The following is a 26756-nucleotide window of genomic DNA, read 5'->3' as shown; positions in this document are numbered from 1 at the left end:
ATGGTTGGGTGACCTGGCTTAGGAGTAACCCAGTAGACCGATGAAGAATTTTGACAGGTCAGAGAAGTGTCATTGCCGACCAGATATGACCTTGACCAGTCACGTATTTGTCTGCCTAGGCATGACCTTGTCTGCCCAGGCATGACCTTGTCCGATCAGGCATGACCTTGGCCGATCGGTCATGACCATGTCCGACCAGTCAAGTGCATGTCTGCCCAGTCAAGTGCATGTCTGCCCAGTCAAGTGCATGTCTGCCCAGCTAAGTGCATGTCTGCCCAATCAAGTGCATGTCTGCCCAGTCAAGTGCGTGTCTGCCCAGTGAAGGTGTGGTCGACCAGCTTGAATGAGATATGGATCGACTGGATGGAGCAGGACTACGTCAAGATTCCCATAAATGGCTTCAACAAGAATCGGTCTTGGCATACACGGGAATCTCTCAATTTATCCCACGAATATAGTGTATTATTAAATTTTGAATATTAATGTAATTTAAATATAATGAGAATAATAAAATATCTCGATTACGGGGGATATCATCTGTACGATCCTGAGCCTATAAATACAAGGCTTATGGCATCATAAAGGGGACTTTTGGATTTTTGAACTTTTGATCCGAATTTTCTAGAGAGAGAGTATTTGAATTTGAGAGAATTCTTGTATTCTTGTAATCTACACTAAAGAAACTCAGTTGACTCAGGTTCATCTAATCTTGAGTGTAGATCTATAATCACAACTCTAAGTGGATTAGGCTATTACCATTACATTGGGGCTGAACCACTATAAAATTGTCTGTGTCATTTATTTTCTCTTTAAGGTTTTATCGTTTTTGACGTTCACACGTCATTGGCCAAAAATGCGGTCAACATTTTGGTGCTTTCATTGAGAGCCTGAAGAGAAAAACAAACGATCCCTAAAGTATTATGGCGCCTAAGAACACCAATGCGGCCTCCAAGAAGACAGGCTCCTCTAAAGAGCCTGCCAGATTAGAAGGTCCTAGCCTTCAAGATCGTGAAACTGAGCCTAGAGTCGTGCTCGAGGACGTAACCCTAGAGGTTGAAGAGCTCCAGGAAGCCATGAGCGCCTTCCAAGAGGAGATGGCACAATTCAATGCCAGACAGGAGGCGTTCGCTGAAGAAATGGCTAGGCAGAATGCTGCATTCGAGCAACAAAGACGGGAAATGAACGCCAGGAGTGAGGAGATCCGGCGACAGCAGGAGGAGGCCGATAGGCGACATCGTGAGGCTGCACTCGCTCTGGAGGCAGCTACACAGCTGACCCGGGCCAATGCCTAAGCTGCACCTGGAGTGGCAGCCACCCCAGGAGCAAGGACCACAGAAGCTGGTCGTAAGAACACTGATAGACCCCATTCTAGCAGGCCAAGCAGGGGTGGTAGTACCCACCTGGTCGTGAGGAAGATGGGGTCCAGTCGGACATTGCCTCAACTCAAAGGGGGAATTCCAGAACCCCCTCAAGGAGCCACCGATCAGAGACTTCTAGGTCTGGAAGTCATAAATTAGGTAGCAAGAAAACTCCACCTGAGCAGGAGCACAATAGAGCTCCTCGAGGTAAAGAAACTTCCCACTTCAAAGATGGGAATGGGCGTGATGAAGCTGACAGTCATCACACTGACCAGTCGAAGGAGAAGAATAATGACAACCATTGAGGAGGAAAAGATCGCCCAGCTCAGACAGGAAGGCCACCACTGCATCCCAACTAGCGCAGTGGCAAGGAGCATGTTCCACCTAGCAAACCTTTCGAGAAAACTCATAGTACAGTATTCGATTGATTAGGAAAGCACACCACTCAGAAGGATCTAAGGGACGTCATTGCTGATAGAAGAAGGACCATCCCGGTCGAAGGGCAAGAGCCAATCTGACCTACCAGTCGAGTAGAAATACTCGATGATGGTCTACCGGATAGGAGCGCCCGACCAAGAGGTCCCGAAAATGAGTCCCAAGCAGTGGCCCCAGGCATCCAAGCCCAGCTTGATGCTCTGACAGCAGCAGTTCAGAGTCTGTCAAAATGACCATCTGCGATTGATCCAGTAGACCACAGGAGTGGCAACCCTTTCTGTGCTCGAATTAGAGCAGCCCAACCATTAGCGAAATACAAAGCACCGGTACTGCCAGTTTATACAGAAAAGGCAGACCCGATAAGGCACGTGGGGAAATTTGAAGATCAGATGGAGTTGCTCGGGGTAAGTGATGACTATCGGTGCAGAGTCTTCCCCACCACATTGTCCGACACTGCCCAGGAGTGGTATTGGAAGTTTAAGCCTAACTCCATCACTTCTCGGGAAAGTTTTAGAAATTAGTTTTGCAGGCAGTTTAGTGCTGCTCGGACCCCTCCTGTTTACGCCAATCACTTGGCAGATATTAAGCAAGGAAAGGATGAGTCTCTCAAGAACTACATACAAAGGTTCATGAGAGAAGCTAACCGAGCTACTGTAGTTGGAGATGAGGGGAAGATGGTGGCAATTTCTTCTGGCATTATCTATCGGAGTCCTTTGTGGGACAGCATTCATCGCAATCCAATTTCAACATTACAACAATTTCTGGACCGGGCGGACAAATACATGAAGTTTTATGATGTGATTGAGAAGGGAGAGAAGGGCCTGAACAATCCGAGCGGATCGATTGATCCTCCAAAGAATGGTGGAAATGATCAAAATGGTGGTAAGAAATGTGGGAATAACGGGTCTGACCGCCACAATGAGAAGAAGGCTAAGTCAGGATCAAACGACAAGCCAACTAAGTATGAACCCCGGTTCACCAATTACACCACTCTTTCAGCGAGCCGAGCGGAGATCTATTTGGCAAGTCATCAAGAGGTCCCCTACCGGAAACCCCCACCTATCAAGAAGGAGATGAGTAAGAGAGATATGAACAAGTTCTGTCGCTTCCATGGAGACTATGGTCACGACACGAATGAGTGCAATCATCTCAAGGATGAGATAGAGTTTCTCCTTCGGTCGGGTAAACTAAAGAAGTATCGAGTAGAGAAGACCCAGGGAGAGGGAAGTAACAATAATCCTGGGTTCAAGCGGCAACGATCCCCACCTTTGCAACCTGAGCCCGTGGACTTCACACTAGACACCATAAGTGGAGGTCCACATCTTGCTGGAGATAGCAATAAGGTAAGGGAGAGGTATGCTCATACCCTTCGTCATGAGTTGGATGCAGCATCAACCTCCGAAGTTATGGCAGTGGAGGAGCGACCAACAAAGAACCCACGATACGAAAGTGAGTCCCTCACTTTCACTGAAGATGATGCTCAACACGTGAGATATCCTCACAATGATCCTCTTATTGTGACAGTCCAAATTGCGAATATGAAGGTGAAGAGATGTCTGGTCGACACAGGGAGTTCCGTGAACATTATTTATAAGTCATCCTTTGAGAGGATGAAGCTATCTATTAATGACTTGAAGCCGTGCTCTCAAGCAATTTATGGGTTCACTGGAGAAGGATTGTCACCAGCTGGAACGATCAAGTTGCCAGTCACAACGGGGGAGGCTCCCAAACATGAGACAGTGATGACCGAGTTTTTGATTGTCGATTGCCCGTCTGCCTACAATGTGGTTATTGGTCGACCACTGCTCATAAACTTACATGTGACAGTTTCAATCTGGCACCTTTCCATGAAGTTCCCGACCAGTGCAGGCATAGGCTGCGTCCGAGGAGACCAGAGAGAGGCTAGGGAGTGCTATAATGCCTCGGTAGCTAAAGCGAGGAAGGGAGCCAAGGAGAGCAACATGATTGTGTGTGCTGAGAAAGTGGAGGTAAACGAGATGGATGTCGACCTAAGTTTTGCAGTTGTATCCGATCGGGAAGAGATGTTAGAGGAGTTTGGCCAAGAAAGCACTCTTGGTTTAAAAGAACAAAGAGCCCCATCCGGTGATGAAGTCACCAAATAGGGTGTTGCCCAAAGCGAGGGAAGGGACTTTGATCCTCTCTTTGGGGATTATGAAAGTGATGTGGGACCGTCCGAGGAGTTAGAGGAGGTCCCAATAGATGAGAATGATCCGACGAGAGGAGTCAAGGTTGGAAAAAAGTTGAAGGTAGAAGTGAGAGCACAACTGTTAGAATTTTTGCGAAGGAATCAAGATGTCTTCGCCTGGTCTCACAAGGATATGGTGGGTATCTCACCAACTGTGATCAACCATGTGCTCAACGTGGATGAAAGCTATCCAGCGCTACAGCAAAAGAGGAGATTGCTTGACAAGGATCGAGCAAAGGCTCTCAAGGAGGAGGTAGAGCGGCTAAAGGAGAATGGGTTCATAAGGGAAGCATATTACCCTGCCTGGGTTTCAAACCCAGTGTTAGTGCCCAAACGCAATGGTAAATGGAGGACTTGTGTAGATTTTACTGACCTGAACAAGGCGTGCCCAAAGGACTGCTTTCCTTTGCCGAGAATATACCAGCTGGTGGATGCAACCTCTGGTCATGAAAAATTGTCCTTCATGGACGCGTATTCGGGTTATAACCAGATCAGCATGCATCCTCCTGATGAAGAACATACCAGCTTCCGAATAGACATCGGGCTATACTGCTACAGGGTCATGCCCTTTGGATTGAAGAATGCAGGAGCTACCTACCAACGTTTGGTAAATGGTATGTTCCGTGACTTAATCGGCAAGAGCATGGAGGTGTACGTAGACGATATGCTGGTGAAATCAAAGGAAGCTGAAGGGCATGTACGAGACTTGGAGGAGTGCTTTGCAATACTGAGAAAGTACAGCATGAAGTTAAACCCCCTCAAGTGATCATTTGGAGTAGGTTCTGGAAAATTTCTTAGGTTTATTGTGAACTCCCGAGGAATAGAGGCAAACCCAGAAAAGATAAAGGCTCTCGCAGAAATGAAGTCTCCGGCCAGAATTAAGGATGTGCAAAGCTTGACTGGGCGGATTGCAACTCTAAGCAGGTTCATCTCTAAATCAACGGACAAATGTGTCTTGTTTTTTAACCTGCTTAGAGGGAGCAAGAAATTTGAGTGGACGGTAGAATGTGAGCAAGCTTTCCAAGCCATAAAGGAACATTTGGCCCGACCTCTTGTTCTTTCAAAGCCAGTTGATGAAGAAGACCTCTTTTTGTACCTAGCAGTCACGGAGCACGCTATTAGTGCTGCCTTAGTACGAGAAGAGGATAGAGTGCAGCACCCGGTGTACTATGTTAGCAAGCGATTGATTGGAGTAGAATCCCGGTATCCCATGATCGAGAAGTTGGATTATTGCTTGGTACTTGCATCACGAAAATTGCGGCCATACTTCCAGGCACACCCCATTAAAGTCCTTACCGACCAACCCCTATGTCAAGTCTTGCAGAAGCCGGAGTCATCTGGTCGACTACTTTAATGGGCAGTTAAGTTGGGCCAATTCGAAATCAAGTACCAACCGAGATCTGCTATTAAGGGTTAGGCTTTGGCAGATTTCATTGCTGAATGTACCGGGATCGCTGATGTTCCCGACCAGCAAGAGCGTGTCACTGAGCAGAAAGAGGAACTTCCTACTTGGCAACTTTTTGTTGATGGGTCGTCGAATGAGCATCATTCAGGGGCTGGGATTATATTGGTCATGCCAGAGAAGCACCAAATTCATTGTGCACTAAGGTTTGGATTTAATGCTTCTAATAATGAGGCGGAGTATGAAGCCTTCCTAGCAGGCTTGCACCTAGCTAGAGATGTGCATGCCCGGTTGGTGGAAGTGAACAGCGATTCCCAATTGGTGGTCTACCAAGTCTTGGGGGAATATCAGGCAAGGGGCCTATGCATGGTGGCATACTTAAATAAGACCAAGGATTTGCTAGCACAATTCGAGGAATACACCATCAAGTTGGTACCATGGGAGCAGAACTCTAACGCAGATGCTCTAGCAAAGCTAGCTAGTGCAAAAGATGCTGAAACTCTGAACATAGTACTGGTGGAATAGTTGGTGGAGCTGAGCATTAATGAACAAGAAGCCATGCCTATCACAATAGCTGACACTTGGATGACACCAATCATTGCTTACCTTGAGCAAGGAACCCTCCCAGACGATCGTAATGAAGCAAAGAAGGTTATGAGGCAAGCTGCTAGGTACATTATGATGGATGGGGTGTTGTATAGAAGAGGGTATTCTTTGTCTCTACTCAGGTGCATAACACTCGACCAGTCAAAAAATTTATTAGCTGAAGTGCACGAAGGGTTCTGTGGAGATCATGCTGGGGGGTAGAGTCTATCTAAAAAGATTTTGCGGCAAGGATTTTTTTGGCCTACAATGAACAAGGATTCTATGGAGTATGGAAAGAAGTGTGATAAATGCCAGAGATTTTCTAAAGTGCCCAGGGCGCCTCTGAATGTCTTGAAGCAAATGTAGAGCCCATGGCCTTTTGCAGTGTGGGGCATTGATCTGATCGGGAAATTGCCCAAAGGGAAAGGAGGAGTGCAATTTGCAGTGGTTGTAGTGGATTATTTCACTAAATGGACTGAGGCCGAACCACTAGCCACGATCACCTCAAAGAAAGTGTTGGACTTTGTGGTTAAGAATATAATATGTCGCTATGGTCTGCCCAAGAAGATAGTGTCTAACAACGGCACCCAATTCGACAGTGACATATTTACCGATTTCTGCACTCGGCATGGCATCACAAAAAGTTTGTCCTCGGTGGCCCATCCACAAGCCAATGGGCAGGTTGAAGCCGTAAACAAAACTCTGAAGGACACTCTGAAAAAGCATCTGGAGCGAGCTAAGGGTGCTTGGGCGGAAGAATTGCCAGAAGTCCTTTGGTCATACAGGACTACTGCCCGGACAGCAACTGGTCATACCCCATTTTCCTTGGCATATGGGTATGAAGCCATGTTACCTGTGGAGGTAGACCCACCATCTCATCGAAGGACCATGTACAACCAGGAGGAACATCACCAATTGCTAGCTGAATCTTTGGATTCCCTCGAGGAGAGACGAGAAAAGGCAAGCTTGAGAGTTGCTGCTCATCAGCAAAAAGTGGCACGCTATTTCAATTCTAAAGTCTGAGATCGAAAGTTCCAGGTCGGAGATTTGGTCCTCAGAAAGGTGTTCGTCAGAGACCCGACAGCTGGAGTACTAGGACCAAACTGGGAGGGACCGTATCAAATTGAGCAAGTCTTGCCACCCGGCACTTACAAGCTTGCTCGGTTAAATGGAGAGCTGATCAGGAACTACTGGAATGGTGAGCACTTGAGGAAATATTATCAATGAATACTGCTTACAGAGTAGTAGCTTTGTATCAAGTACTTAACTTGTTATTTAAGTTTGTTTGTGAACTGGCTATTTGCTAACCAGTCATGTTATTTTAAACAATGTTATTTTGTTTGAGACTCGTAATTAGACACATTTTGTCATTTTTTTTCTACGAGTAATAAAAGAGATTACATGCAGCGTGGTCGAATCTTGCTACAAATTTTGCATATGTGTTGATTATTCTTGCTTGGCAGTGTTCAACTGTCATTACAATTTAAAACAAAAAAGGTCTTCTAAAAATAAATGTACATATATACCAGGCAGTGTTCAACTGGTCGGTATCCATCAAGATGAATGACCAACGTTTAAATAGTTGCATGTTTTTGCAGTGGTTAACTGCTGAAATATGTTTGTATATTCTATGTGTGTTCACGAGTAGTAACTGCTCGGACAAATTCGGTCAAGTAGCAAGTGATCAAGGATTTTTCAACCCTCAATCACTTGGGGGGCACATAGGGTATACTGGCGTGCACTTCAACACATGCAATAAGAGCACGAGCAAAGATATTTGTTTTTAGGCTGACTTGTAAATTTTTGAAGTCCAAAAAGGCCATTAAGCTAACTTGTTTGACAAAGCTTAAGTAACTTGGAATTTTTTAAAATTTTAAGTTAGAAGCAGATATTCGTGTGACAATAAACGTTATGCTCATAAAATGTTAGAACAATACGAGTGTGAGAAAGTATACTTAGAATGGACTTATGAAATGTCTAGAATTTCTAAGTTAGAAAACTAAGTACTCATGCGAAAATATAAGGCATATATCAGGTGACTTTGCTATTTACAATAAACTTGTAAGGTTTTAAGTATAAAAAGACTTAATGTTTCAAGTTAGAAAAGAAAAGTAAAGTGCAAATGCCAAACAACTCGATCATACGAACAAAAGTATATAACAAAACACAAAACAAAGAATGATAGAGGGTTGGTAGGATAACAACTTGTCTGGTCAGGCAAAGGCTTCTTTGGTCGGATGAGGGGTCACTGGTCGGCTCTGGCAGGCTGGTCAACCCCTTCTTCAGCTTCAGCTGCTCTTTCCGGTCGGAATGACAGCGTGGGAGAAGTAGATGTGGCACTGGCAGGATTAGCAGCTTCCTCAGCAGCCCTGGCCTCACATTTGGCGAGCTCCTCTGCCTTAATCTCCTCAGTGAGAAAGTCGAGGTTGAGAGGCTTGTTTAGTTTCCACACCTGATAAAAACAGTTGAAGCAGATCTCCTCGTAGCGAGTCAGATCAGCTTCCTTCTCTTACTTCAGCTCCTCATTCTCGCGAATTAGTCCCTCGTTCTCACAAGTCAGTCTGTCTTGCCGATCAGTCAGCGACTTGTTGGCTTGGGTTAGTTTGTCATTCCCATCAGCCAACCCCTTAAGAGACTCCTCTCGCTCATCCATAGTCTTCTCTGACCGCTCCAACTTGGATTGAAGAGCATCCACCTTAGCTTGAGCCTCCACTAGTTGATCATTTAAGACCTTGATCAACTCCTTGTAGTCTACTGCTCGGTGCTGAGCATGACAGATGGTCATGAGCGTCTGCATGAAAAACAAGAGGTTACTACAAAGTATGAACATAAGTAACAAACTGTCTTGTGGTAGAGTACTTACATTCGCCAACTGAGCAATCCCTCTCTATAAGACGACATCAACACTGAGTCGAGGGAAGGATTCAAAGCCTTGAATCGTTGAAGCGTTGTGAAGAGTTTGATCAACTGCCCCCCTCTCAATGGTACTAGCAGTGCGTAGTGCCTCGCTCGGGCCGGTCGAACGAGTGGGGGTTAGGCTCGCTGAAGGAGGAAGCGAGGAAGGGGTCAACTGCGGGATTGTAACTAACCCCTCGGGTTGTCTCCCTTGGCTGGGCGGTACTGTCCTCGGGACCTTGCTCGGGGGAGTGGAGCCACTTCCTTCTCCAGACTTCCTCTTCGGGGCAGGAGGAGCGTTGTAGTACCTGAACATCTCTGGATCTGCAAAAGAGGAAAACACAAGATTTGTTAAAAAAAAAAGAAGCAATATGTGGATAAGTATATTACTACTACAGTTCTATTAATCTCATATCACCAAGTTATCAAACATATTGCTATGACTACTAGACCTGAGTTGAGGATCTGATCGAGGAAGTCGTCCTCGTCGTCGGATGATGGGCTCAGGTCCCTCTCAGGCTGGATGGCCTTTCCCTTCCCGGACTGGGTGGGAATAGCAGATATGTGCTGATACTCTGGCTGAGGCTCCCTAATGACGAGATCGCCTGGTCTACGGGAGTGAGGAGATGGTCAAGGAGAAAACTGGTCAGTCACCACCTCAGTGCCGGCGTTGGACTGATCAGTCGCGTTATTCTCCTCAGTGGTACTCTCCACTGTGATGTTTTGGTTACATGGTAGCAGGCCCACCATCTGAAGGTTGTCCACAGTAACCAAAATTTTCATGTCCTTCTCCTCAATACACATGTTAGCCAACTCCTTTGCTCGCTTGAACATCTCTTGAGTGGGCAAGGGTTGCTCGAATGGACCCGCATGTGTAAAAGCCAAGTTGTTGGCTTTGATGTTTGATGTGAGAAAATACTCTGTATAGTATTTCCCAGGGTTCGACTTGTGAGCGATGCCACAAAGATATTTAACCCCCTTTTGCCTGTGAAAGATGTGGAAAAAACCTGTGTTCTTATGGCTTGGGTTGGTCCTGAAGTCGAACAAGTAATGTATCTCGTGAGGAGTGGGCTCATCCCAGCCTTGCAGATAGTAGAGAATGTACAGCGCAGACAACGCCTGAATCCCATTCGGAACGATCTAGAAGGGAGAGACGTTGAAGTAATCTGCTACTGACCGGAAGAAAGGATGTAGCGGGATGGTCGCTCCTGCGAAGATATGGTGCCTGGACCAGGCACAGTATGGTCCGCCGGGCCTGCTGGCTCTCTGGTGAGGGCGCGGACATATCACATTCACCCCACTCAAACCCAAGGCTTGGATGTGTCTGTCGAACATCCCGGGGTTGAGTTTTGTAGGCTTGGCAGTAAACCAGGAAGGTGTTTCTTCTCCTTCCTTCCTTGGTTTTTGGACGGCCAAGTGTTGGACCTCGGTGGCGAAATCTTGGGTGGCTTGTCTCCGAGTCTTGCTTGATTTTGGCATCTGGCGGGGTGGTCTCGAAGAAGCTGCAGTGTGGACTTCACTGCGTTCCACCACTTTTTGTACTGCTCTGCGGGCAACTTGAGGATCCTGGTCTTGGAGGAGTCTATTGGACTTCTTCACCCTCATTGTCGACTTTTTAGCTTGATGAAGAAACTGCTCTTCGTGAAGAAAGTACAAAGCTGAACGGGGAAGGATCTGCTTAAAGTGGCGGAGGCGATCCTCAGGAGTGCGACTGGTGGGAGACTTTGATGAGGAGTCGCTGCTTTGAGGGGTCTCGATCGACTGCAGGACGGACGTATCGGAGTTCGTGTGGTTGTCATCTCCCCTATAGTCAAAGCGATTCATCTACAAAAAATAAAAATGGGGAGGTGAGTAACCATATAGATAAAATTCAACAAGAACAAAATTTATTTTTCTACTTAGAAAAATTTGTCTAAGTAGTGAAAATTTAGCATGCATGGAGAAAAAATAAATTTTGTGCCTAAAGTGCCTAAGGTCCCTAGAATGAGCGTGCACGGAAAATTTTGGTAATAGGCAAAAAACTTTGGTGCTGTGTGTGCCTATGTCCGATTGGGTGTGCGTGCCTAAGGGGCCGTCCGAGGAGTGGTGTGGTGTCCAAGTAGACATTGCTATCCGAGGAGATGCGCGCCTGGGGTCCAAGGAGCTGCGCCCCATCCGAGCGGTGCGCCTGGTCCAAGGAGCTGCACACCTTGTGTCTGAAGAGCCCAGCGCCTCTGGCGTGCCTGCGTGGGTGTCCGACTGGACACCTGGTGTCCGACTGGACACCTGGTGCCCGAGGGCTCCATGGGGTCTAGTCCGAGCAGCTCACGCGTACGTGTCCGAGGTGCCGGGGGCCCTAGTCCGAGTATAGCTAGCATCCGATCGGATGCCCTTGGGACTGAGGGGCTGATGTATGGTCCGATCGGACCATACTTTTTACAAAAAAAAAAAAAAAAACAGTGGCCAAACGGCCATATTCCATATCTCATACCCAAACCTCACCATAAACCCTAAGCCTAAAATCCCTAGCACAAACACATTTTTTCACCCAAAACACACAACCATAAGATCAAAATGGGGAAATTGAAAGGTTTTTCAATGTTCTTGAGACCACATATGCCATCAAAAACCCAAAAACCCATATTCATGATTTAGGTTAAAATGACCTATTTTTCTTTAAATTCTTATGAAATTGAAGATAATATTGGGTTACCCATAATCTAAAAAACATCAAAACAGCCACCAAACACATTATATCTCTAAGATTCATGGACAATTTCAAGAAAAAATCCTCTATGGAGTTTCGGCCACCACATGCATTTTCATGAAATTTTTGAAAAAAATAACACAAGTGAAGATGGAAGAGAAGACTTACCCAACTTTGAAGAGCCCTTGATTTTCTTGGAGAATGCTTGAAGAAATGGAGAGATTCACCTTGAAGACCCTTGAAGTTTCGGCCAAGAGAAGGGGAAAATCAAGAGGTTTCGGCCAAAGGAGGAAGAAAAAGATGAGAGGGTTTTTGATATCTAACTTTCTTGTGTACGTGGGAATGTGGAAGTGTAGGGAGCTATTTAAAGAAAAAAAATGGGAATTACCATTTATTTTTGGACCCTTGGAATATCTGGGATATTTTTTCTCCCCACGATTATGAGCAGTTAATTGCAGTGATCGTGGTCTATGGAGTTGTGGTCTCTTGCATGGCGGGAAGGTGAACAATTATTTTTTTTATATAGTACCGTCAGCTGTGGAGAATTTTTTTTATTATCTGAGACATCATATAATAAACTTGGGGGGCAAATGTTATCCCCAAAATTTGAAAATGATGACGTGGCAATAGAAATGACAAGTGGCAAGGAATGGTTGGGTGACCTGGCTTAGGAGTAACCCAGTAGACCGATGAAGAATTTTGACTGGCCAGAGAAGTGTCATTGCCGACCAGGTATGACCTTGACCAGTCACGTGTTTGTCTGCCCAGGCATGACCTTGTCTGCCCAGGAATGACCTTGTCTGCCCAGGCATGACCTTGTCCGACCAGGCACGACCTTGGTTGATCGGTCATGACCATGTCCGACCAGTCAAGTGCATGTCTGCCCAGCTAAGTGCATGTCTGACCAGTGAAGGTGTGGTCGACCAGCTTGAATGAGATATGGATCGACTGGATGGAGCAGGACTATGTTAAGATTCCCAGAAACGGCTTCAACAAGAATCGGTCTTGGCATACACGGGAATCTCTCAATTTATCCCACGAATATAGTGTATTGTTACATTTTGAATATTAATGTAATTTAAATATAATGAGAATAATAAAATATCCCGATTATGGGGGATATCATCTGTACGATCCTGAGCCTATAAATACAAGGCTTATGGCATCATAAAGGGGACTTTTGGATTTTTGAAATTTTGATCTGAATTTTCTAGAGAGAGAGTATTTGTATTTGAGAGAATTCTTGTATTCTTGTAATCTACACTGAAGAAACTCAGTTGACTCAGGTTCATCTGATCTTGAGTGTAGATCTATAATCACAACTTAAAGTGGATTAGGCTATTACCATCACATTGGGGCTGAACCACTATAAAATCGTATGTGTCGTTTATTTTCTTTTGAAGGTTTTGTCGTTTTTGACGTTCACACGTCGTTGGCCAAAAACGCGGTCAACAACTAGTTACTCAAAGCCAGGGCCAAAGGCCCAGGTGACCGTATCATCACATGGCTAAGGGTACGGAACCCACATTAGTGACTCTATGGTCACTCGGTTGGTTTATATTGGTGACTTGCTCATCAGTCACCTATCTTGTTTAAGCTAGTGACTTGATCACTTATTTGTTAAGGGTACGGAACCCACCTTAGTGACTTTTACATCTGTCACTCCTCTACTTAGGGCTAAAAGTCCTGGATGATTATTATAATCATCGTTTGATGTTATATTCGTGTAGTATTGAGTTTTCTTGCTGGGCTTTGGCTCATGGGTGCTATGTGGTGTAGGTAAAGGGAAAGAAAAGCTCACCCAGCCTTGAGTGGATAACTTAGGTGGTGATGTGTACATATGCGGCCGCTTGACCACCATGGCCAAGGAGTTCTCAGAGGAACTAGAGGGTTTACCCTATTTTTGCCGCTTAGGTTAGGGGATTGTAAATTTTATACTGTAATGACTGTTTTGGATTGTAAATAACTTGTAAATGTTTTTATGGGCCCATGAATAGTTTTATGTATTTAATGAAATATATTCTTTCCTCTTGATTGGTTTTACATCTTAACCTATTAATAACACCTAGATGCACGTTTATAACCAAAGAACTCGATTAGCGAGTTAAGCACGGTTCAAAGTTCACAGTAACTGTCTTGGAGTAACCAAGGCGTTACAACTTGGTATCAGAGCGTGCCAAGGTTTAGGGTTCCTGTAGACTGGCTGGGCATGTACACCCACCACTGAAGTCAAGCTCGACTCACGGTTTGGTAACTATTTATGTGGTTATATATCTAACTGCTTAATATAGTATAAATGCTTTACCTGTTTACATGAGACACCATGTTAAGGTTCTGCCTTGAATATTGCGTTATTAGCAAGAACGTGCTTATTAGTACTGATATTGCCAGAGCATGCTTATTAGTATTGTTAATTGTGAATTATTATTTGATACATGTTAAATGTTGAATGCTATAATCATGTATCTATCTGTATGTTTGTATAACTGTGGAATATGAGAGTTATCTGCTTGTTCTTGGACTGTTAGGCGGCAAGAGGTTTAGTTATCATTGTCTGACTGGCTGTATTGACTATTGCAGCAAGGTTTAAGTTGATAAGAATGATTCCAAGACAGACAGATTCATCAGCTTGCCAGGGTGATCAAGGCCAGAATAATAATCAGGGTCAGGAGAATGACCAGAGTCAGACTCCATAGCCAGCTCCTGAGAACTGGCAGCAGTTATTTAATGAGCTGCAGGCTATAGTATTGAGGCAGGGAGAAGAACTCCGCCTCCTGAGACAACAGCAGGTTCTTGCAGTAGCCAATGTATTTGTGACACCTCTTGTATCAATGCCAATAGCTGAGCAGCTGCCTGAGACTGGAAATAAATTGGAGCCTCTCTATGAAAGGTTTAGAAAGCAGCAGCCCCTAGTTTTTGAAGGCAGTGTAGATCCTGCTAAAGCTGAGCAGTGGATGAGCATGATTACCACCATCCTGGATTTCATGAAGGTGACTGGTAATGAGAGGGTGGCTTGTGCCACGTATATGTTTCAGGAGGATGCCCAAATTTGGTGGGAGGTTATATCCTAGACCAGAAACATCAATGCCCTAAGTTGGGAAGAGTTTCAGACTCTATTCAACGAGAAGTACTACAATGATGCCATCAAGGAGGCAAAAGCTGAGGAATTTATTAGGTTACTTTAGGGGAGTTTGTCAGTGACTGAGTATGCTCTGAAGTTTGATCGATTGTCAAAGTTTTCCATAGTGCTGGTGCCCACTGATGAGACCAGAAAGGAGAGGTTTCTCCAAGGGCTACAACCTAGATTAGCCCGGGATGTTCACATTACCACTGTGGCTGGGGTTACTACCTATGCACAGGTGGTTGAGAAGGCACTCACAGCTGAAAGTGCAGAGAACAAAATCTGGCGAGACAATGCAGCCAGAAAAGAGTTCAGGAGAACAGGTTTTCCTTTTGTGGGTTCAGGTAGGGGTGGAGGCCCCAGTGATCAGAAGAGGAAGGTTCCTGACACCTTCCCAACTCCACGTCCTGATAGGCGACCTCGTGGTATTTCAATGGGCCGCCAGAGTGGTAGTGAGGCCTGGAAGTCTTATCCTGAATGCCCTAGATGCAAGAGGCGTCATTTGGGAGTGTGTAGGGCAAGGGCCTGCTTTTTGTATGGAGTAGTGGGTCATCTTAAGAAAGATTGCCCTAAGGCAAGAAAAGAAGAACCCAGGAAGGTGGACAGCTCGGCCCCAGCTCGAGTGTTCGCGTTGACACAAGCAGAAGCTGAGGCTTCTCCTTCAGTAGTTACATGTCAGCTTTTTAGTGCTGGAACCCTTTATAATGTTTTGATTGATTCTGGTGCTACACATTCTTTTGTTTCTAGTAGAATTATTGATAGACTTTGTAGACCCTGTGATTATTATGCTGTGGGGTTTGGAACTTTATTACCCACTAGGGAGTTGGTAGTATCCAGGAGATGGGTCAGATCATTGCCAGTGGCAGTGGAGGGCAGAGAGTTGTCAGTGGACTTGATAGAGTTAGTCATGACTGACTTCGACATGATACTGGGTATGGACTGGTTAGTGAAGTATGGGGAAACCATTGATTGCAGAAGGAAAATGGTCACCTTTGAGTCTGAAGGTGAGGATCCTTTTGTGTTTGTTGGTACTGTGCATGGACCCCGCATACCTATTCTTTCTGTTTTGAGGGCTAGAGATCTATTGCAAGGAGGTTGCATTGGATTCTTAGCCAGTGTGGTTGACACCACTCAGGTCATGCCAGTGAGACCAGAAGAGACCAGATTAGTTTGTGAATTCCTGGATGTGTTTCCAGAAGATTTTCCAGGGTTGCCACTGCACACAGAGATTGAGTTCGTGATAGAACTGGCACCAGGGGCGGAGCTAGTGTCTAGAGCACCTTACAGAATTGCCCCAGCAGAGTTGAAAGAATTGAAAGTACAGTTGCAAGAGCTGTTGGATTTGGGTTTTATCAGACCTAGTTTCTCACCTTGGGGAGTGCCTGTTCTATTTGTAAAGAAGAAAGATGGTTCTCTGAGGATGTGCATTGATTACAGAGAACTAAATAAGTTAACAATCAAGAACAAGTATCCTATGCCAAGGATAGATGATCTGTTTGATCAGTTGCAAGGTAAAAATGTATTCTCGAAGATAGACCTTCGTTCTGGTTATCATCAGTTGAGGGTCAAGGAGAGAGACATACCGAAGACTGCTTTTCACACCAGGTATGGGCATTATGAGTTCTTAGTCATGTTTTTTGGATTGACTAATGCCCCAGCTGCTTTTATGGATCTGATAAACAGAGTGTTCAAGGATTATCTGGACTAGTTTGTGATCGTCTTCATCGATGATATCCTGGTTTATTCTCAGTCAGAGTCAGAGCATGAACAGCATCTGAGATTGGTTCTACAGAGACTTAGGGAGCACAAATTGTTTGCAAAGTTCAAGAAATGTGAGTTCTGGTTATCTCAGGTATCTTTTCGTGGGCACATTGTCAGTAAGGAGGGGATTAAGGTAGATCCAGCATAAATCGAGGCAGTCAGAGATTGGCCAAGGCCAAAGAATGCTTATGAGGTTAGAAGTTTCCTTGGATTGGCAGGTTATTATAGGCATTTCATGGAAGGGCTCTCAAAGATTGCTACTTCATTGACTGAGTTGACACGCAAGAATCAGAAATTTGTGTGGTCACACAAGTGTGAGAATAACTTCCGATAACTGAAGCAGAGATTGATTACAACTCCGGTCCTGAGTCTTCCAACAGATCAGGAGAAGTTTGTGATTTACTGCGATGCTTCACATCAAGGTTTGAGTTGTGTTCAGATGCAGTTAGGGAAGGTAATTGCTTATGCCTCACATCAGCTGAAGTAGTATGAGCAGAGATATCACACTCTTGATTTAGAGTTGGCGGCTGTGGTCTTTGCTTTAAAGGTATGGAGGCATTGTCTTTATGGGGAAAAGTGTGAGATCTATACAGACCACAAGAGCCCGAAATACTTCTTCACAGAGAAAGATTTGAATATGAGATAAAGGCGTTGGCTAGAGTTAGTAAAAGATTATGATTGTGAGATTTTGTATCATCCAGGAAAAGCCAACGTGGTAGCTGATGCTTTAAGCCGGAAGGGTCCGAGGCAGATTTATAGGGCGAGGCTGATAGCCAGAGAGTTAGCAGATGATATGACCAGAGCTGGTACAGAGTTGCTGGTGGGCTAGTTGGCCAATATTATGCTTCAATTTACACTGTTAGAGAGAATCAAGGAGGGTCAGTTGGGTGATCCCCAGCTGATCAAGATCAGAGAGGATGTTTTGGCTGGAGCATCCAGAGATTATTCAGTGTCTGAGATGGGCTTGTTGAGATACAAGGGGCGGATATGTGTTCCGTTAGATAATGCTTTGAGGCAAGAGATTCTGGATGAATCTCATACTGCACCTTACTATTTGCATCCAGGCACCACGAAGATGTATCAGATGTGAGGTCATTGTATTGGTGGCTGGGGATGAAGAGAGATGTAGTAGAGTATGTGGTTAAGTGCTTGACATGTCAACAGGTCAAGGCTGAGCATTAGAGGCCAGTAGGGTTATTGCAGCCTTTAGATATCCCAGAGTGGAAATAGGAGGACATCACGATGGATTTCGTGGTGGGATTACCCAGAACTGTTGGTCAGCATGATTCTATTTGGGTTATAGTGGATCGATATACCAAGTCAGCTCACTTCTTGCTAGTGAGGACTACATATACAGTTGACCAGTATGCAGATCTCTATGTGAGAGAGATCGTGCGCCTCCATGGAGCACCGAGGTCGATCGTGTCAAATCGGGATCCCACTTTCACTTCCAAGTTCTGGGGAATTTTACAGAAGGCCATGGGAACACAATTGAAGTTCAGTACTGCTTATCATCCTCAGACAGATGGGCAATCTGAGAGGACGATCCAGATATTGGAAGACATGCTGCGAGCATGTGTGCTGGACTTTGGTGGATCCTGGAGTAAGTATCTACCTTTGATAGAGTTTTCCTACAACAACAGCTATCAGTCTACCATTTGGAGTTGCACCTTATGAGATGCTGTATGGTAGGAAGTGCAGATCTCCCATTCATTGGGATGAGACAAGTGAAAGGAGATATTTGGGTCCTGAGGTAGTTCAGAGGACCAGTGAGGCCATCAAGAAGATTAGAGCTCGAATGCTCGCTTCTCAGAGCAGACATAAAAGTTATGCAGATCCCAAGCATAGGAACGTGGAGTTCAGGTGGGAGACTATGTTTTCCTTAGAGTCTCGCCATGGAAAGGGGTGAGGAGATTTGGAAAGAAGGGCAAGCTGAGCCCTAGATTTTTCGGGCCATTTGAGATCCTAGAAAGGATTGGTCAAGTGGTTTACAGGTTGGCCTTGTCTCCGGCATTGTTAGCAGTGCATAACATATTTCATGTTTCAGCTCTTTGGAGGTATGTATCTGATGTGACTCATGTTTTGAGCTATGAATATCTGGAGCTTGAGGCAGATTTCTCCTATGAGAAACAACCAGTCCAGATACTTGACAGAAAGGACAAGGTCCTCAGGAATAAGACGATACATTTGGTTAAGGTATTGTGGAGGAACAGCAAGGTTGAGGAATCGACTTGGGAGCTGGAGTTAGATATGCAGAATCAATATCCCGAGCTGTTCAGGTAAATTTCGAGGACAAAATTTCTGTATGGAGGGGATAGTTGTAATGCCCCGAAATCCCTAATGAGGTTAAGGGTCGAGTTAGTAGGCCGGGAGGGCCATAACTGATTTATTATGTCATTAAACTATTATGTGCATGTTTATGTGAATTATATTATAATATGATGTTAAATGCATGCATGTGGGTCCACATTTCATCTCAGGGGTATTTTGGTAATTTGGCTCGTTGAGGGCATAATTGTATATTTGTATGCATGTCGGTGAACTATTGTTGAGACCATATTATAACGTGGATTTGTTCGAGCTATTCGGCATGAGACGATCTTTGAATTCAATTATCGGTTTGGTCATAACAGATTTAAGTTTAGGGCTCGGGGTGAGTCTCGGGGGTGATTTGATGATTAGAGCATTACTGATAATTAAAGGGTAATGGGATATGATTTTATTGGTATTTGAGAATCGCGGGAATTGGAGAGTGTTAATTATGATTAACAAGATAGGTGGAAAAGGATGGCTTTTCCCTTGGGGGTTGTTAAGGGTTGAACTTAGCATGGAGGGTATTTTTGTCATTTGACCTAGGCTATATATAAATGGATGGCTGCAGAAAAACATAACCAAAGAAGAGCCTTGTTTCCTTCCTCACGATCATTATCTTTCTCTTCTCCTTCCTTTGAATTTTGAAGCAAGTTTGGGGATTCAAGCTTGGAGATTGAAGCTTGAGGTCTTAGACTAGTGTTTATCCATTGAAGAGGATTCAACCTAATCTTAAGGTAAGGTTTTGGTTCCATTTTTATAGTTCCTTGCCCTATTTTTGTGCTGGTTTTAAGGTTTGGAGTTTTGATCATTGGAAGGGGAAATTTGATGAAGTTTTGATTGGTGTAAGGCTTGATTTTTGATGCTTATATGGTAGATAAGTTGTGGTAACAATTCGTGGCTTTGCTTGGTGATATTGGGAGAGATTTTATGAGGTTTTGAAATGAGTTCGAAGGGGAAAAGCAGGGTTTTTTGGCTGGGTTTTAGGTGGGGCTGCGGCTCTGTTCTAGAGCACCGTGGCCCAAGCTCATTGAAGAGGAAGGGAGAAGCTGCTGGGTTGTTGGGCTGCGGTATGGAGAAGGAGTGTCGCGGCCCGTGTTGGGGAAAGGATGTACTACTGCTTCTAGTTGAGGAGGTGGGCCGCGGGTGAGGTAGGGTCGCGGCCCTTAGTGGCATTTTGGCCCAAATTGTGTTTTTGGCTTGGGGATTCAAACCTTAGGCCTCGGGATCGATCCTATTACCCGGTTTAGTAGGATTCGATGTCTCGGAGGCTAGGTTTTGGTCCGGAAACCTTTTGTGATTCATTTTATTGATGGAATCCCATAATTTTTTATGACCAGGTGACTGTCAAGGAACTAAAAGGTTGATCGTTCTCAAGGGTCATTTTTTTATTAATTCTTGCTCGCACCAGAGGTAAGAAAAATGCACCCCGTATATGATATGCATGGTTATTATTGAGGCATGTTGAGTGTTTAAATGTGGACATTGATTGCATATTAAATGCTTAGGAAATCTTGCTTATTTGTGAATGGCACTGACTTACTAGTTAGAATCGGCAATGGTGTCAGACTGTCTGTGAATCTGTGACTTACTAGTCAAGTTCGACAGCGGTACTGAGCACTGGTCGTATGTTACTGACCTGAGTCAGGAACGGCATAAGTGTCATGAACGCAGAGCCGATAAAAGATTAGATCTAATCGACATCTGTATTGAATGACTCATTATGAGCATTAATGCTGGATCGACCCCAAGTTCGATGAAAACTAAATGCGCTTGCCTGGTTCTATGACTAGTTACTCAGAGCCAGGGCCAAAGGCCCAGGTAACCGCATCATCACATGGAGAAGGGTACGGAACCAACATTAGTGACTCTATGGTCACTCAGTTGGTTTATATTGGTGACTTGCTCATCAGTCACCTATCTTATTTAAGCTAGTGACTTGATCACTTATTTGTTAAGGGTACGAAACCCACCTTAGTGACTTTTACAACTGTCACTCCTCTACTTAGGGATAAAAGTCCTGGATGATTATTATGATCATCGTTTGATGTTATATTCGTGCATTATTGTGTTTTCTTGCTGGGCTTTGACTCATGGGTGCTATGTGGTGCAGGTAAAGGGAATGAAAAGCTCACCCAGCCTTGAGTGGAGAGCTTAGGTGGTGATGTGTACATATGCGGCTGCTTGACCACCACGACCAAGGAGTTCTCAAAGGAACTAGGGGGTTTACCCTATTTTTGCCGCTTAGGTCGGCGGGTTGTAAATTTTATACTGTAATGACCGTTTTGGATTGTAAATAACTTGTAAATATTTTTATGGGCCCATGAACAGTTTTATGTATTTAATGAAATATATCATTTCACACCTTAACCTATTAATAACACCTAGATGCATGTTTATAACCAAAGAACTCGATTAGCGAGTTAAGCACAGTTCAAAGTTCACAGTAACTATCTTGGAGTAACCATGGCGTTACAGCACGTGCCCGTGGCAACCTTCCTCGGGGAATCCCACTTCCGTTTCCCCATTTTATTCGACATATTTAACTGAGATTCTGATTCGTTGTCCTTATTTCATGGAGACTTCCCTCCTGTTGGCTCCCAACCCTGGGTTTCCACAAGGTTGCTGGGGCACAAAGGGTTCTCCTCATCTAGGCCTGACACAGTCTGTTGCGGCGCGCTTGAGCGGTGAGCCCTAGCTCCTCAGGCATCCCAGGCCTGGGGTCTTCTCGGACACTGCAAACATCTTCGAGGTCTCGTGCCTTCCTCAGGAGGTCATGTGGTTCGGAAGCCCGTGGTGACCTCTTCCTCGTGGGTTGAGTCTTAGCTCTTTCTCCCACATGAGGGACTGTACTGGAGGAACATTGGCTGGGTGCACAAGTGGCATGCCACCTGGTTGTTCTTGCGGTATGTTAGCTAGACGTGAAGGTAGCACGTCAGCTGGCTACACATGTGGTACTTCAGCAACTTGGGGGTCCACCTGGAGCCCTTGGGCTGCCAGCATGGCCCTCATGGTGTTTAACACGTCTTGTAGGGCGACGATATTGTGATTTTGAGCCTCCAACTCCCGTTGTTATGAGGAAACTTTTTTCCTTCAACGCCGCCACTTCTGGTCCACAACGGCGGCGGGGAGGTCATCTTTAGGAAGAGTCCGACGGGTGTTCGCCATTGTTGCAACTCTTTGCTTTCTTCAAGCTCTCAATGAAAGCACAAAAAATGTTGACTATCTTTTTTGCTAACAACTAATTAAAACAAAGCTTAAAGAAAAGAAGATGAACACAGGATTTTTACGCAGTTCAGGTTATGAATCAACCTTAGCCCACGAGTCACTTGTATACGGATTTGAAGAACTTGCAAAACTCAAGTTCTCTTGGGGGTTACAGGCAGCGTTTGGGCTCACTCTGAAACTAAAAGTTGAGATAATTTATAATGTGTGCCCTAGGCCTATTTATAGGCAGCTGGGGCAATTAAGCTCTTTAATTGGAGCTAATTACAATTATTCTCCCTTAATGGGGATTTATTACATAATAAATGAACATTCTTGTAGTAAATGAGCTGGTGGGCCAACATATCTTAGTGGGCCCATCTTGGGACAATGTCAACCTGTTATTCTGTTTGGGGAAGCATCTCTGACACTATCAGAGTGGTAGCTGCATGTTTTCCCATGTTAGGGGCATTGTGTTGTATCCATTTTACCGCTTGTATGGAATCGACACCATGATCCATGTGATAGTGGGTATCAAAATATTTTATGTGGTCTAGGGTCACTGTTCTTGACACCTGGCTACCCTTCTCTTGGGCCGGAGGAAGGCCAATCCTCATAGACTCGGAGGAAACGACTGGAGGAAGCGGTCTTGTAAGACTTATTGGAGCACCATCTCGAACCATGGTCCTTAGGAGGTGATACTACTGAGGGGAGGCATTCGTCCGGTGGTGGTAGACTTAAGTTGAAGGACAGGGCTTTACTTCTCGTGGAGCCCAGAGCAACTATGGGAGACTTCATTAGCTTCCGTTGAACCTTAATACCCTTTAATGTATGACACATGTCACTTAGTGAAACATGGACAACAAATATATTCTCTCATCTCATATTTTTTTAATGCAAATGAAAGAAAATGAAATCTTTTATTTTTTTCTCTCTCTAAAGTCTGTGTTTCGAACTGAGAAAAATAGTGATATTGTTTAGTTACAATATAAATCTTGTGTGATTAAACGTTATTTAGTCACAGCTAAAAATGTATTATGATTAAAAAACAATATCAATGACATATATCATCAATATATAATTCAAGTCCAAATCTCTTTTATATATAACGGTGGGAGTTTGTTATTAAAAATATATTAAGTTACAGTAATTTTATTTTTGATATTTAGTAATACATTTTAGTGAAATAATTATAATTATGATTTTTCAGTAAAAATTATATTTATTATAGTAAAAAATTGTGTTGATTTTTGAAGTGGTGTGATATATATATACTTATTTTATTTATATAATTCTTAATTAGACAACCCGCAGCCGTACGTTTAGTATGCTCTAATGCTAAACGGAAATTAAAGACTTACATTTTGATCTTTCATTGATGAGACAAAATTCTAAATAAAATAAATAAATAAAACACATGTCACCAAAACAAAGAATGAAAAAAAAAATGATATTCCTGGCCCTCAAAAGGAAACATCATCCAATTTAAGTATTCGAAGCCAATAATTATATACTTACGGGTCATACCAACCACGTACATATGTATCTGACCAACTTTGAAATAGGAGGTATAACCACATTCTCTTAACAACATTAGATATCGATGGAGATTCTCTAACAATTATGTATACATGTATGTAATATAGCTTCAGTACTTTTCTAACAATGTTTCAATAACTCAAATTATATCATATTCCTATATGGGTCCTATGACATGAGATGAAGACTATAATGTCTCTGCCATAATTTTGGTACTATTAATTCACTTGTATATATTAATTTTGTTATTAATAATTTTGAATGGCACTACTTATTATTTCTGCTATAATATTTTAAATTATAATTAATCGAGTATTAAATTATGATAAGTGAGAAGACAATGACTTAATATAAGAGATCATTTTTGTTTTAGTCATAGTTCATCTATTTACATTAATGTCCTAGTTTGAGAAAACTTAAAATGTTCATTTATTAATAAATAACACAATTGCCGATCACGTACTAGCTAGATCTCCTTACCCAAAACTTTAAAATTACATAAAAAGTTTGCCTACTTACTTTTATAGGCACAAAAGGAAACACTGCCAGTGTACACATTGCATGCACAACCGAGAAAAGAAAATTAACTGATGATGATGATCAAAGAAGCGTACTGATAATAAAACCAGACATTTATATATGTATACGTTGATAATTAACATACATATATAGATATTGATCAAGTGGATTAGTTCGATCGTGCTCGATTCACTAATCATTTTCTGTGGTTTGACTCCAATTCTTAATCGACATTATAACTGCTTGCTTCACAGCTTCAGCATCCATACTGCTTTCACCTTCTTCTACACTCTATAAACACATATACATTAAAAAGAGATCCATGCATGACATATTAATATAAACTAATTCATTTTAATTGAATTGTGTATTCTTGTTCTAAATCATGACTTCTAAAACCAAGTAATTGACATACTTATATGCTAAAATTAATAAGTGTGTGTATATGTAAATAAAAATACTAATTTTCACGTATATATAAAGAGAGAGAGAGAGAGAGTACGTCATCATGTAGTTTGAAGATTAAAATTTCAAAGAGCAAATTATATTATTTATGCATGCAGTAGCAGTAGCAGTAGCAGTGGCAGTAGTGCTTACTTCTCCTCCTACTGCTTGTAACCGGAAACTGTCTGCACAGGAAACCCTAGCTTCAAGCACGTTAAGACCCAGATCTTCAAAAGCTTCCAAAACGGAGACAAGCAGACCTGGGCAACTCTTTTCCGAAAGCACATTTATCATAAACCCTTTTTCTAGGGTTTTCACCGAGACCTGCTGATTAATTAACATGTACCAAGGAAATGTTATTGTAAATAATAAAAGAAAAATGTACTTAACATCTGTGTGTGTGTGTTTATATATTTGGGGCCAGGATATATATATATATATATGTGCAACAATATTATTGATCTAATGATTAATAGGGAAATCATTAAAAGTACCACAGGCAATGCATTAAAATCGTCATGACCACTTGAAGATGTTTGTGCATTTTCCATGTCTTGATTCAATCTTTGAACCTTTTCTTTTAGGTCTTCAATGTACTTTGACGCGTCCACTATGATTGAGGTTTTGTTTAGCTGCCGGTACACATGCACAGACATAAATGTTTAATAATATTTTAAATTGCATATATGTATAACAGTGGAAAAGCAGCTATAATTTAGTCCTACACATATATATATATATATACTACTGCATATTGATGGTGATCTTATAAATATATAAATATACATAAATTAATAAAATTGTCCTCAGTTAATTTTAAATTTGATAAATTAACTTGGAATGTTTGTCAATCAAATTAGAAGGAACACACACACAGGATATATATATATATATATATGTACTCATTATGAACTATATAATGATTACTAATCAATATATTAAAATCTAGCTCTAATTAATAATAATTGAAAATAGCTAGCAGCTATAGGTATAAATTTGACGAAGATATATATGCTTTTGTCACGTGAGACCTCCATAAACCATTTTGAAAATCAAACCAGAATTAATTAGGCTTATTAATTCAGAGCAGAACGATTTTACATACATATTTAACAGTAATATTCTCCGCTGCGAAACTCTAGTTAGCTAGAAGGATGAACAATCTTATGAGAAATTATAATTATTTTTAATTGTCATTATGAAACCAAGCATATATACAAGATGGAGCAAGAATTATATATATGAACGGAGCAACAATTATATATATACATATATCATTATATATAACCACCGAATTATTTAAAATTATTATTGCTAATTCTATAAAATTAGAAAAGCAAAAAAAACAGAGAGAGAGAGAGAGAAATATATTTTAAAATTGAGTTTTTATTGTGAAAATAAAGAGGCTAATAAGGAAATTGAGCCAATCGAAATGAAAATGCAGGGCCAGGGGGAATTACAGCATGAGAGTTAGTAATAGAACGAAGAAGCTGCAGCTTCTCATGCAGAGCTGCGGCTGATCTCTGGTGCTCCCTAGAAACCATTTTTACTATTGATGATGATGATGATATGTCTTGAGACACTAGAGGCTTTTTATTCCCTTTTCTCTGATTCTATATATATAAGCCAGTATAAATGTATTGCCCAGCAACCTCTCTTTGATCCTCTACTGCTATAAAACTGACCTGAATAATTAATGAGAAGGTGCTCATATATATATATAAATGAGAGAAGAGATATATACTTATGAGCTCTCAAATCTATGCGATGATCTCCTGTTTTCTTCCCCCACATGAGTACCTCAGTTTCTTCACAACATTTATAATTATTATAATATAAAAATGCACTCCCCGAACTGCCCTTGTGCGGTGATACAATATTGATTACTGTTGCATTTATTTTCTACTCCAAACAAATAAATTAAAATAACAGTTTTATATATTAATTTTTTCTAATATATAATATTTTGTTATTTATTAATTAAATATATATATATCTCTACATAATCTTATAATTGTGTAATACTACGCTGGTCACTAATAATATGTTGTTATCGATCAGATGATGGTAATAATATAGTGCTTTTATTACATCACTATTGGACATTATGTAATGATTAATTGTGCATGAATTTCATTTTACTCAATGAATGTACCTTGTACTATACAAGTAGTTCTGTATCCGTTTTAAATGTGATCTAACCTTATTACAAATAAAATAACAGCTACGCCTTACGTATGGGCAAAGAAAAAGAAAAAGAAAAAACCCTTACGGAAAAATATTTTAAATTT

General features: G+C 42.5%; 1 protein-coding gene across 2 annotated transcripts; it reads right to left on the bottom strand.

The window, feature by feature from the left end:
• Positions 1-23961: 23961 nt before the first annotated feature.
• Positions 23962-26274, bottom strand: LOC133798210 (transcription factor SCREAM2-like). 2 transcript variants are annotated; one of them, XM_062236428.1, is made up of 4 exons: positions 25926-26274; positions 24960-25097; positions 24619-24792; positions 23962-24312 (listed from the first exon to the last, which is right to left on the bottom strand). In XM_062236428.1, exons 1-4 carry the CDS (start codon positions 26007-26009, stop codon positions 24214-24216), a joined length of 495 nt encoding a protein of 164 aa, XP_062092412.1. In that variant the 5' UTR covers positions 26010-26274; the 3' UTR covers positions 23962-24213. The 2 variants fall into 2 exon arrangements, with proteins under 2 accessions (XP_062092412.1, XP_062092413.1); XM_062236429.1 differs by having other exon boundaries at positions 24619-24789; positions 25926-26273.
• Between the last annotated feature and the right edge of the window lie 482 nt (positions 26275-26756).

This window comes from Humulus lupulus, chromosome 8 (assembly GCF_963169125.1).
Source record: "Humulus lupulus chromosome 8, drHumLupu1.1, whole genome shotgun sequence".
Lineage (NCBI taxonomy): Eukaryota > Viridiplantae > Streptophyta > Magnoliopsida > Rosales > Cannabaceae > Humulus > Humulus lupulus.
Note: the sequence above shows the minus strand (reverse complement) of the source record. Positions and strands in the feature narration are given on the sequence as shown.